This window comes from Sapajus apella, unplaced genomic scaffold (genome assembly GCF_009761245.1).
Source record: "Sapajus apella isolate SASKATOON/1434 unplaced genomic scaffold, GSC_monkey_1.0 scaffold316, whole genome shotgun sequence".
Lineage (NCBI taxonomy): Eukaryota > Metazoa > Chordata > Mammalia > Primates > Cebidae > Sapajus > Sapajus apella.
Window position 1 is genome coordinate 1 of NW_022437256.1, and position 12276 is coordinate 12276.

A 12276-nucleotide genomic window follows, 5' to 3' on the forward strand; every position below is an offset into this window, starting at 1 on the left:
CAGATGGTGAGTACTGTAGTTCAGCCTTCTGGAGAAAGCTTGTCCGGCTTCAAGAGAATGTGAAGCATCTGTGCTGGTTGGGGAGGGAGGTTCCCCTCCACCCCTTCACCACTTCACATGGAGCATTTACAATGTGTGAGTTTCCCGTGCTAAAGGTGATACTTTCACGATGACAGTATCTGAAGGGCAGGTGGGCGGAGGCCAGCAACAAGGAATCAAGGGGTCAGGGATGCAGCAATCCAGTGACATTGTTCACTTGCACTCACAAGGGTCTGTCATACGCAGCCCAACTCAACTGGAGTCCTGAGAGGGTGACCAGACCAGGATGGAGGCCGAGGGAACTCACCAGAAGTCCCCAGGCATCAGAGAGAGGATGAAGCATCCTGATGAGCAGATGACACGTGTCCAAGGTTTGTGGGAGGAAGTCCTCCAGCAGTTTCTCTCCCTCCCCTTGGCTTTGACCCAGCCTACCTGGGATCACGCAGTTGAGTCTCCAGGCCAGGTGCCTCAGGGAGGTGACCCTTCCTGCTCTGGGTTCTGCAGAAGCTGACGGCTCTGGGCTGGTGCCCATCAAGTACTGTTCTGCCCATTTTCACTCTTGCGGACGCATGGTGGTGCTGATACAGGCCTCGAGTTGAAGGCTCCATGGCTGCCCATGATAGGACAAAGCCAAAGAAAGCCAGAGTTAAATAGGCCCCTGGGGTCCCCTCCTTCATTTCATAAACGGCAAAACCAAGGTCTGGGCGGGGAAAGGGACTCAGCCAAGGTCACAGACACAGCGCACTGATGGCCGAGCGGGGATTAGGATTCCCAGCACAGCCTGTTTCTCTCATACTCCGTAGCCTTCTCTAATAATAGATTTTGCTGCTGGGTTCTTCTTTACCAAGTGTTGGTCACACGTTATCTCTCTCTGTCTTTCTTAAAACAATTATTCTTTAACATCATTATATATTCAGTCAGTGTTCAAATTTCCAACTATTTTGTGGCAAAAAGCATTTTCTAACATTTGTATTAAATCAAGATCCAAACAAGATGCACACAATACGATTAGGTGATGTCTCTTAAATCTCTTTTAATCCATGGATTCCTCTTTCATCTTTCTCTTTTTCCCTTTATTCTTTTTTACTTTTATTTTTCAGATGAAACTTTGCTCTTGCTGCCCAGGCTGGAATGCAGTGGGGTGATCTTGGCTCACTGTAACCTCTGCCTCCCGAGTTCAAGCGATTCTTGTGCCTCAGCCGCCTGAGTAGCTAAGACTACAGACATGTGCCATCACACCTGGCTAATTTTTTGTATTTTTAGTAGAGACAGGGTTTCACCATGTTTCCCAGGCTGGTCTCGAATTCCTGAGCTCAAGCAATCAGCCTGCCTCGGCCTCCCAAAGTACTGGGATTACTGGCATGAACCACTGCAGCCGGCACAGAAATGGTAATATCCTGTCTTCACTTATTAGCTGGATTACTTCTAAAGAGAAACTCCTCCTCGTAACTATTCCATTACTTGGGGTCTTATCTCATCAATTCTGGGAGGATTCTGGGTACATGGGATTATCCCCACTTCCATGTTAGGCCAGAGGTCAGAGGGGCTGGGGGAGCTGTCGCCAGCAGAAGAACTGGCTGGCCCCAGTCAACCAACTAAAATCATAATAAATAATTAAAAAGTGAGGGCTGGGTGTGGTGGTTTATGCCTGCCATCCCAGCGCTTTGGGAGGCCTGAGCAGGAGGCTTGCTCAAGGCCAGGAGTCTGAGGCTGCAGTGACCTATGGTCACACCACTGCACTCCAGCCCAGGCAACAGAGTGAGACCCTCTCTCTACACAAACTGATAATAAAGTGGTTGTTTTAAGGCCCTAAATCCAGCAGCAGCCCATGGGTAGCAAAACCAGGCCTAGGGGCCTCTGGAGCATTTCTTGATGACACCTGCATGGCGTCATCAAGATCATCTAGTTCAGCCTCAAAAAAACACAAAAAACAAAAAACAAGCGTGTTCACCATTATCCTTTTTCAAAAAATATATTTTTTCTTTCTTATTATAAAATATATTGTCAATTTTTTAATGCAAAAAACAGTTGTTTTATTTTTAATCTGGGAAAATGTAAATGCCAGGCTGATCATGTGTCTTGGATGAAGTCTTGAGTGTCCTGGCGCCCATGTGCCTCTTTAAACATCTCCTCTGATACTCTTCCCACTGCCTCCCCACACCTGTTCCCCTGCAACTACAGTTATTATTATTATTATTATTATTATTGTTATTTTTGAGATGGAGTCTCACACTGTTGCTCAGGCTGGAGTGCAGTGGCACCATCTTGGCTCACTGCAACCTCCGCCTCCCATGTTCAAGCTATTCTCCTGCCTCAGCCTCCCGAGTAGCTGGGATTACAGGCATGCACCACCATGCTCAGTTAATTTTTGTATTTTTAGTAGAGACAGGCCACCGTGTCAGCCAGGTCTGTCTCAAACTTCTGACCTCAAATGATCCGCCCACCTTGTCCTCCCAAAGTGCTGGGATTACAGGTGTGAGCCACCCTGCCTGGGCTGCAACTACAGTTTTGCACTCCTCCTGCCTCTGAGCCACTGCAAATGCCATTCCTCTGTGGAACTGCCCTTCCTGCCCTTCCTGTCTGATCTGTCCCACTTACCTTCTCTGACTCAGCTCTCCTTGTCACTGTTCCCTCAGCAGGTCACACATACTGAAAGTGGCCAGGATCACTGTGTCCAGGACGAAGGAAAAGAAAGAGCCATGTGGGATGCAGTTAAGTTTCACTGCGTGACCACAAGCAGCCTGGTTTTACCTCTCACTTCTCTGTGGTCTCAAACAGTCCCACAGTGTCTGAGCTAAACAGGGAACCACCAACCCACCCAAGCTCTGTCATTAGGAGTTGGCATCTTGCTACATTCCCTTGTTGTGACGGCTGGCAGTGAGGCTTGTGAACAAATGGGCAACCCAGAAGGATCTTTCTCTTCCTTTTTCCTTCCTCCAGGCTTGTTCTTTCTACTTGGGAAGCCAGATGCTTTAGAGCTTAATTACACCCTGCAGTTGGAAGCACAGAATGTCAGAGCTGTAAAGGAAGAATCTTATTATAAATAATAGCTACTAGCATTTATTGAGCACTTACTCTGTGCCAGGCACTGTGCCAGGCCCATTTCCAGGCCTTACCTTGTTTAACCTTGCCAGCAATTCTAGGAGGCACTTACCATCATCATCCCTGGTCTATAGGGAAGGAAACTGATGTTTGGCAAGGCCTCAGGGCATTTTCCAAACTGTGCTAAATGATACGTAGTGGCACAAAGTATTAGTTGGTGTTGGCAAAAAGGGATTCCTTTGACAAATGCTGTATACCGCATCCCCCCGCCAACTCCCAGAGAAATTCACAACATACATCCACATACTAAAGGCCCTGAGAAGTCCTACAGCAGTGAAACCCGTAGATCAATGTCTCTTCTGTTGCAGACCTCACAGAACTATTTATCCAAACAGCACAGTTTGGAGAACATCGGTATTGACTAACCTTCTCATTTTACAGATGGGGTGCCAGGGGCCCAGGCACTACTTTTGGGGTAGACGAGGCACAGCTTCTGGCTGTCTTCAAGCCCACAAGAAGCATAGAGCAGAAGAAGACAGACTAGGGCCCATTTGGCCCACTATTTGTTTTTGCAAATAAAACTTTATTGAAGATGTTCTGATTAAGCTCCCATAGTTAATGGATGAGCCAATGGAAGCCCAGAGAGGATGGTTGACTTGTCCAATGTCACACAGCCATTCAGGGGCAGAGGCAGAAGTAGATCACAGATCTCCAAAAGCCAGGCGTGCTGTTGGGTTGTGAGTCCCATGGCACCTGGACCCCTGTCTCACTCTCCTGTCTCTGTGTAGAACATACCCAGGCACTGCTCCTTGTCTGCTATTGTGCAGGCACCTAACCTGCAAGGCATTTCTTTAAAATTTCTTAAAGAAATCTTGGCCCGAACTACCTGGGTGTCTCCCTCTGCCTTCAACCTCTGCAGGTAAACTGAGCAGGGGCCAATCTCGAAGTCTCTTAGGTGGCAAAGGCTGAACAGGGTAGTCTGTGTTTAATTCTGTACCAGATGTAGTAAAACCTTTTTAACTTTCCCACTGCCAATTTGAAACGTGAGATCATTTGGACAGGAACTGGGCAAACAGGCAGAAGGTAACCTTTGCCCGTTCCAGGAAGAGTTTGCCAAACAAATGAAAGGTGTAAACAGGGTCCTAGGGGGGTTGTTGAAAACCACTTCATAAAATAATTGATGTTCAAAGGCTCTTGGGCCTCCCTGAAGTACACTGTCATCCAGTAGTCATCGATTCACATGTTTCTGAAGGTGCGTGGGTCATTTACAGTTGAATATTCAAATAAAATCATTCTTATCTCTTCATTAAAATGGCTCATACAAAGAACACTTGTTGAAAATGTGAACAATTTAAAATCTCTGCAGATTTAACCGTTTTCCTTCTGGCAGTTTCATCCAGCAGGTGATACTAATTGGGAGCTTTTATTAACCTTGAGATCTGGAGGAGAGGGACTTCTCACTGACTCTGGATGGCCCAGGCATGGCAGAGGGCTAAAGGTTCAGCCAGAAACAGCTGCAGAGACAGCAGGGCATAAAGCTCCGGGTGGCAGCTCTTCCTGGGGTAGCCGGACTGCCCAGATGGCCCTTCCAGAGCTGGGAAATGCAGACATGTGCCTGAGGTGGAGGGTAAAAATAGTCCCGTGTGGGTGGCGACTGGGCCCAGAGGTACTGGCTTTCTTTTCTCTAGGGCAGGGGAAGGCAGCCAGTTGACAGACTCCCCTTAGGCTCCTGAGCCCCCCTAAGCCTGGGCTGGGGGGAGTCTTTCCCCAACAATGAAGCAGCCCCACCCCCACCCCCAACACACACTATGCCAAGCGCTGGAAAGAGTCTGCGCTTGGTTGTAAGGTAACTAAGGATTTAAATCCTGGCTGTGCTAATACCATCTCTGTGACCTGGGGCAAGATCTTCCTCCTTTCCCAGCTTCTGTTTTCTCTTCTGTCAACTGGGGCTAATGATTTCTTTCTACAAGTCCTGCTGTGAAGAGTAAATTACAATAAGAGCTGATATGTTTCACTCTGCAACCTCGCTTTTCTGTCCCTCTCCCTTCCATCCAGGGGCTCGCCTTCTAGCACCTTCTTTAAGAGTGACTCTGAGGCAAGCCAGCCGCCACGTCATGAGGACACTCAAGCAGCCCCATGAAGAGGTCCAGTGGCGAGGAACAGAGGATCCCCTTGCCAATAGCCAATGAGGAACCGAGGCCTCCTGCCAACAGCCATGTGAGGGATCACCTTGGAAGCCACTGGCCCCTCCCTAGTCAGGCTTTCACATGGCTGCAGTCCTGTCCAACACCTTGACTGCAACCTCATGAGAGACCTTTAACCAGAACCACCCACCTAAGCTGCTTCTAGGTTCCTGGCCCTCAGAAACAGTATGAGATCATAAATGTTTGCTCAATTTGGGGTATTATGATGCAGCAATAAATAACAAATACCCTTAGCTTTCAGGGTTATTATAAGAATTAAGAGTTAATACACATCAAACTACAACCAAACTTGCTGGGACTAGAGGCTCAAGAAAGGGCAGGCACAGTGGCTCACACCTGTAATCCCAGCACTTTGGGAGACCAAGGTGGGCGGATCACCTGAGGTCAGGAGTTCAAGACCAGCCTGGCCAACATGGTGACACCCCGTCTCTACTAAAAATACAAAAATTAGCTGGTCGTGGTGGTGGATGCCTGTAATCCCAGCTACTTGGAAGGCTGAGGCAGGAGAATCACTTGAACCTGAGGGCTGGAGGCTGCAGTGAGCCAAGGTCGTGCCACTGCACTCTGGCCTGGGTGACAGAGCAAGACCCTGTCTCAAAAATAAATAAATAAATAAATAAATAAAAACAAATAAAAGGAAGGGCCGACCGAAACCTCAGAAGGAGGAGGCACTGAGCGGGGAGTGGTTGGCTGGGTCCAGGCCAGATGGGGTCCCGCTCCTGATGTGGATGGGTCCGGAAGACCAAATATGCAAATGGACAATGGCCAGACCACATATTAAAGTAGAACTCTGCCCCAAAACCTGAAGTAACAGCCCAGAAAGTCAAGGAACAACCCTGCAGCAATCATCCCTGAAAGGCAGGAGTGGATGGCAACTGACAGCTTCCCTAATTTTGTCCCCACTCCCAATGCAGGGCAAACTGGAGAAAGCCGAATATGCTCCGCTAATGTAGCCTTCCTGCACCAACAGCGCGTACCTGGGTGTACCTGAAGCCTTCCCCTTTTTCCACTGTAAAGCCTTCCCCTTCTGCCTGCCTTTGAGTCTCCATGAAAAGCAAGTGATGGTGGCTGACTCCCTTATTGTAGCAAGCTCTGAATAAATAACTGTTGCTTGCTCTCATTTGGGTGGTCTTTGTTTATGTCCACAAGCCCAAGGTCTCTCTCTCTCTATCCCCTACGGCTCCCAGGTCAAAGACGTCTTTGTCCCTCCCCTTTGACTCCCCCAGGGATGATAGAAGAGAGGAGGATGGGAATAATGAAGAGCATGGCTTTGGAACAGGACAGATCTGGGCTGAGATCCTGGCTCTTGATGCTTAACAAGCTGCATGATCTTGAGTAAGTCAATTAAACAATCAGTGCCACTGTTTCCTCATGTCAAGGGGACAGTCCAGCAGAAACCCAAAGGCTAGTGTGAGAACTCAGGAAGGTAATATATTTAATGCACTGGGCATGTAATAGGTGCTTAATAAAGGAAAGGTCAGCCATCACATCAGCCTCCCCACAACTTGCTGGAGAGGGCAGGCCCCCATTCCGCATCCTCATTCACCCCACCCCGTTCCTTTCTGTCAGGCTGTCTGACTTCAGCTGGATGCAATCAAGATACGGACTCCAAGTCCAGGGTATAGCAAAAGCCTAGGGTTGGTTTCAAGCCAAGGATGGGCAAAGGATATAATTGAGCATTTCTCTACAGAAATCCAACTGGGCCAAAGCAGAGGACAGAATGTTCAGGCCAGACACCTGCTGACTCCCTGTTCTGTCCTGGCTCTGAGGGGTGATCCGGGCAGGGAGACTCCTGCCCAGAAAACTGCCTGCCTTTGTGCCAGTCCAGCTTTCCCAGGACTGAGGAGCAGGAGCCAGGTTGTTTCCCAATCTGGGGAGTGTGTGTGTATAGGCATCGATGTGTGTGCCTCAGTTTCTTCATCTTTAAAATGATCATTTTGCCGGGCACGGTGGCTCACGCCTCTAATCCCAACACTTTGAAAGGCTGAGGTGGTAGATCATCTGAGCCCAGGAGTTCAAGACCATCCTGGGCAACATAGTGAGACCCTGTCTCAACAAAAAATAAAAAAATATGGTGGCACATGCCTGTGGTCTCAGCTACTCAGAATGTTGAGGTTGGAGGGTCACTTGAGCCAGGTGATCAGGCTGTAGTGAGTTGTGATCGCGCCACTGCACTCCAGCCTGGGCAACACAGTGAGACCCTGTCTCAAAATAGATAAAATAAAATAAAAAGAATTGTAATAGCTTACCAGGATATACAAACATGCTTAATGTTCTAATAATGAGTATCAGGATGGGTATGGGTGTCTTAGTCTGCTTTGTGCTGCTATAACAAGATACTTGTTATAAAGAGGGCAATTTATAAATAGGAGAAATTAATTTCTCACAGTCTGGGGACTGGGAAGTCCAAGACCAAGTGGCCAGCATCTGGTGAGGGTCTTCTTTCTGCATTGTAACATGGCAGAAGACATCACATGCCAGAAAGGCAAGAGAGAGAGAGATAAAGAGAAAGAGGGGTGGAACTCATCCTTTTATAAGGAATCCACTCCTGAGATAATGACAGTAATCTATTCATGAGGGCGGTGCCCACCCTCCCCCGTCTCAAACAATGGCAGCATCACGCCCCAACCTCCCAATACCTCCACATTGGGGATCAAGTTTCCAACACATGAACTTCAGGAGATGTATTCAAATCACAACAGGGGACAGGGGCTCTGAGATGCCTTTGTGTTGGGGCATCCTGAATCCCTTCACTCCAATTTGCCAAGCCCTTTCTATCCCCTTGTCTCCCACTTCACTGCCACCACCAGCATTCAGGTCTCCAGCCAGCATCTTTTGCCTGCATTATTGCAATAACAAAGTGCTTTCCTTACTCTCCTGCCACAATCGAAGCATGGAAATTAACACACACATGCGGGGATGGTGAGAAACAATCCCTGCCCTCGCTCCCCACTCAGGCAAAGACTTTTAAAATAATAATAACGATGTTGTGAGGAGCCCTCTTTTCCCACAGGGCATGATTGTTCGCTGGTACATTTCCAGAGAGCAATTTAGTAGGAAATACTTTTTGATTCTAGAGGTCCATTTTTCAAAATATAATCTAAATAAAAATCACAGTTCCAGCACAAATACTTTGTTACAAGGCTCTTTATGATAATATTGCACAAATACTTTGTTACAAGGCTCTTTATGGTAATATTGTTTCTGATGAAAAAGGAAGGAAGGGAGGGAGGGAGGGAGGGAGGGAGGGGAAGGAAGGAAGGAAGGAAGAAAGAGAAGGAAGGAAGGAAGGAGGAAATGAAGGAAGGAAAGGGAGAAGCAAAAAGAGAAAGAGGAAGAAGGAAAGAAAAACTTAGACATACAAGGGGAAACTTGGTGAAATAAATTGCAGTGGTCCATACCTTAAAATGCCATTCCTTTACTACAAATGATGTTGTAGATCAGTAGTTTGTGCATCACGTGGGAGCTGTTGAGGGCAGGAGGTGGAAGCAATCTGGGTTTTAATAAACCCTCCAATTTTTCAGAGCTGTAGTTGCAGCTGACCATCGCTATGGAAAGTTACACTGTTAAGTGACGAAAGGTTAACGAGGCAGTAAGCAGGAACAGTACATCCCCATTTCTGTTATCTGGAGGAGTTTATACCCAGGTGATAACATCGACACTCTCTATGAAGCCGGATTATAAGATTTTAGAACTTTTTCATTTTGGTAATTCATGTTTTCTAAATAGTCTACAATGACTACGTTTGTGTAAAAAGGAAAGGAAAAAAAACCAGTAATTTATTTTTTTAATTAAAAAAAAAGTAAATGGGACCGAGTTGAGGGGAGGGAGTAGGGAAGGAGGCAGAGAGCCCGCCTCATCGCGACAGCTTTCACCCTGGGAAAGCTGGGAGGCGGGACCGCCCAGGAGACCCGGGGCCGGTGGGGTGGGCAGCGCCAGGGGTCCCGGCGACTCCTCTGAGCTCTAGCAAGGCTTACAAGGGCTTAAATAACGAGAGAAGAGAGTCAGGGCAGACTTCCGGAATAACTTCACTGCTAAGGGTATCAAATCCTGGAATGGGCACCTTGGGGAGGTTTCCTAGCCCATAACGGACACCGGGTGCCAGGAGAGGGTGGAGTTTCGCCGGCCCTAGGACAGAGGCTGCCCGATCTCCCGACCTCCTCCAGCCCCGGGACTCCGAGGAGGCTGCGCCCGCGGCGGGATTCCCGCCCCCCGGAGACGCCGCGGGGACCGGCGGGGCGGGGCCGGGCCGTTGCTAAGGGAGGGGCGGCCAAGCGCGCGAGGAACCCGGCGGGCGACCGCGACGCGCACTCGGTTCTCCGGCTCCAGCTCCCGCGCCGCCTGTTGCTCGCTCCTCCTGGCGGCCGCTTCCCGCCCAGTGCCCAGGGGTAGGCTGCCCGAGAGGTGCCATCGCGCGGGCAGCCTCCCGCCTTCGTCTCCTCCCTGCACCGCACGAGCAGGTAGGAGGCGCTTGGAGCTTCCCGGAGAGCGCGGACGCCGGCGAGCAGCCCAGTGCGCACGGGACTGCGCGCCGAGACCCCCGGCGCCGCGCGGCGATGAACGCGACCTTCCTGAACCACAGCGGCTTGGAGGAGGTGGGCGACGTGGGTGGCGGCGCCGGGGCCGCCCTGGGGAACCGCAGCCACGGGCTGGGCACGTGGCTGGGCTGCTGCCCCGGGGGCGCACCGCTGGCCGCCAGCGACGGGGTCCCAGCGGGGCTGGCGCCCGACGAGCGCAGCCTGTGGGTGTCGCGCGTGGCGCAGATCGCCGTGCTCTGCGTGCTGTCGCTTACCGTGGTCTTCGGCGTCTTCTTCCTGGGCTGCAACCTGCTCATCAAGTCGGAGAGCATGATCAACTTTCTGGTGCAGGAGCGCCGGCCCTCCAAGGACGTGGGCGCCGCCATCCTGGGGCTGTACTGAGCGCCATCTGGGCCCACCCTCGCCAGCGCGACTGCAAGAAGGACACAGGAGACCTGGACCCTCGCCCTGCTCTCTGCGCTCTGCCGCCGCCTCCGAGCAGGCAGCGACGTGCCTGGGGCGTCCTAGCAGGGACGCGGCGAGACTCTCGGCGGGGACGCGGGAAGGGACTTGGACGCCGGCTTGGTCCTGTGTACGCTGCACCGTTGCGGGATGGGAGAGTAGGGGGCGAGGGTTCTTATCAGGTTTTTTTTGTTGTTGTTTTTAAGACATTCGGGCCAGGATGGGGGTGGGTACAGGGATGCCATTTGGGGCTGAGGTCGCTCGCGTGGGAGTTTTGTGTGTACGTTGGTGTGGGTGGCTTGGGAGCAGGGTGCGGGGAGAGTGGGTGAGGATGTGAAGCGTCAGAGTCGGTGAGCGTCTTGGCCTGATTTTGCGTTTGGAAAGAAATCTTGTAATAAAACTGCAGCCGTAGGGCTTCGGGCAGCTTCCCACCCGCGCCTGTGGGGTGTGTGTGTTGGGCGGCGGAGGGCCTGTACCCTTCTGGCGGACACTTTGAGCCCCTTGGGAGACATCCAGCCGCTGCATGGACGCCTGGCTGGGAAGCCAACTGCAGGTCAGGGATCCTGGGGCTCCACGCGGAGGCCAGAGAGAGGAAGGGGAAAGGGAATCGTTTTCTAAGGCCAGCGGCAGAGAAGGCAGGTCCTCTGGGACAGCCAGACAGCTGGTGAGGTTAATTAAATCACTGGATATTTGAGTCTTCTATGAGATGAAACAAAATCAGTGAGCTGAGTCCAAAAGGGAGAAAACAGGAAAATTAATAGATCAGGGGGGTGAACAAGAAATTGAATTTAGCAGAGGGGGAAAACTAGCTCTAGTTAAAATTCTCACTGTAAAGCCAAAAGCCCCTTCTAAGAGCTTGCTTTGTCCCTACCCTTATAGCAGGCAGGATGAGTAGGCTGGGAAGAAACCCCCTGTTTGCATCCAGTGGTGGAGGGGGGGGCGTTGTGGTGATGAAGTCCCAGGATGTTTATTATAAAATGGAGAAAATGGCCTCCAAGCGTAGTAGCCTGCAGGGGACTTGGATCCTCCCATTGCAGGATGCCCCAGCTGTCCAGAAACCCTTGTCTCCTGCAGGTGCTAACTTCCTGCAGCAGTGTGGGGCAGCAAGAACTGGATGCTCTCTGGCGGACAGGCAGAGGGCGGCTCTGCTCTCTGGAAGTGGGGACAGGGGGACCTGGGAACACTGGAAAAGAAAAGCCTGGGCTTTCTGGCCTATGTATCACTACCCCAACCTTAGCCCTAGTGCCAACCCCACTTAAGTGGTTCTTGGAAGACTTGGTCGGGGAGAGGCTCTGGATCTCTCTCTCTCTTCTCTCTTTTGCTGTGGGTGGAAGTGAAAAACAAGGAGGAAGGTGGCTGAAGTCTTAGCTGGTTTTAGCTAAGAGACGCGAAGGAAATGCCATCTCGTGTCTTTGGCACTAGTTTCATTAGGGAGAGGCTTGGCACGGGTTGGGGGGTGGTATCTTAAAAGCACAGATGGTCCCTGGCTATGAAGGATCCAGAGTCGTCCTGGCTCCCAAGTGCTCCTGTGCAGTCAGAATCATCATGACCAGGATAAGCCCCATCTCCCCACCCTGGTCGTCCCAGTCTCAGACCTGAGAGAAGTCAGGCCAGGCCAGGCCAGTGAGGCCAGGAACTGAGACTCTTTGTAAAGTGTCTCTAGGGGCAAAACCCCAAATGTGGAAACTGTTCTGTTGATGGTTTGGTGTGACTCGCAGGAAGTCCAGCGTGATCTGGGGACAGCAGCCTTCAGTGACTCAGGCAACCTGAATAAGTGGCTTCATCATGTAGGTGGTGCAGTCATCTGGAGCCTGAGCTGCCCCCAGTGGCTTGGGGAATGCAGCTCAGACAGCTACAGGCATTCTCATAAAATGAGAATGACCAGAAAATGGTTTCAGAAAGGACACAGGCTTACACACTTTTCCACCTTGCCAAGTTATCGTGAACACTACGAGAACTCTCCGCCAATAAAATGGTTCTGTTACTAAATGTGATTGGGGAGAGAAGAAAGT

At 50.7% G+C, this 12276-nt stretch overlaps 1 protein-coding gene across 1 annotated transcript; it reads left to right on the forward strand.

Annotated features, from left to right (window-relative positions):
• Positions 1 to 9535: 9535 nt before the first annotated feature.
• On the forward strand, positions 9536 to 10695 carry RPRML (reprimo like). Its single transcript, XM_032272160.1, has one exon. The coding sequence runs from the start codon at positions 9842 to 9844 to the stop codon at positions 10202 to 10204; it is 363 nt and encodes a 120-aa protein (XP_032128051.1). The 5' UTR covers positions 9536 to 9841; the 3' UTR covers positions 10205 to 10695.
• The last annotated feature ends 1581 nt before the right edge of the window (positions 10696 to 12276 follow it).

What these genes read in the sequence shown, in the direction of transcription:
- RPRML (XM_032272160.1), top strand. Translation starts at nt 9,842, where the DNA reads ATGAACGCGACCTTCCTGAACCACAGCGGCTTGGAGGAGGTGGGCGAC.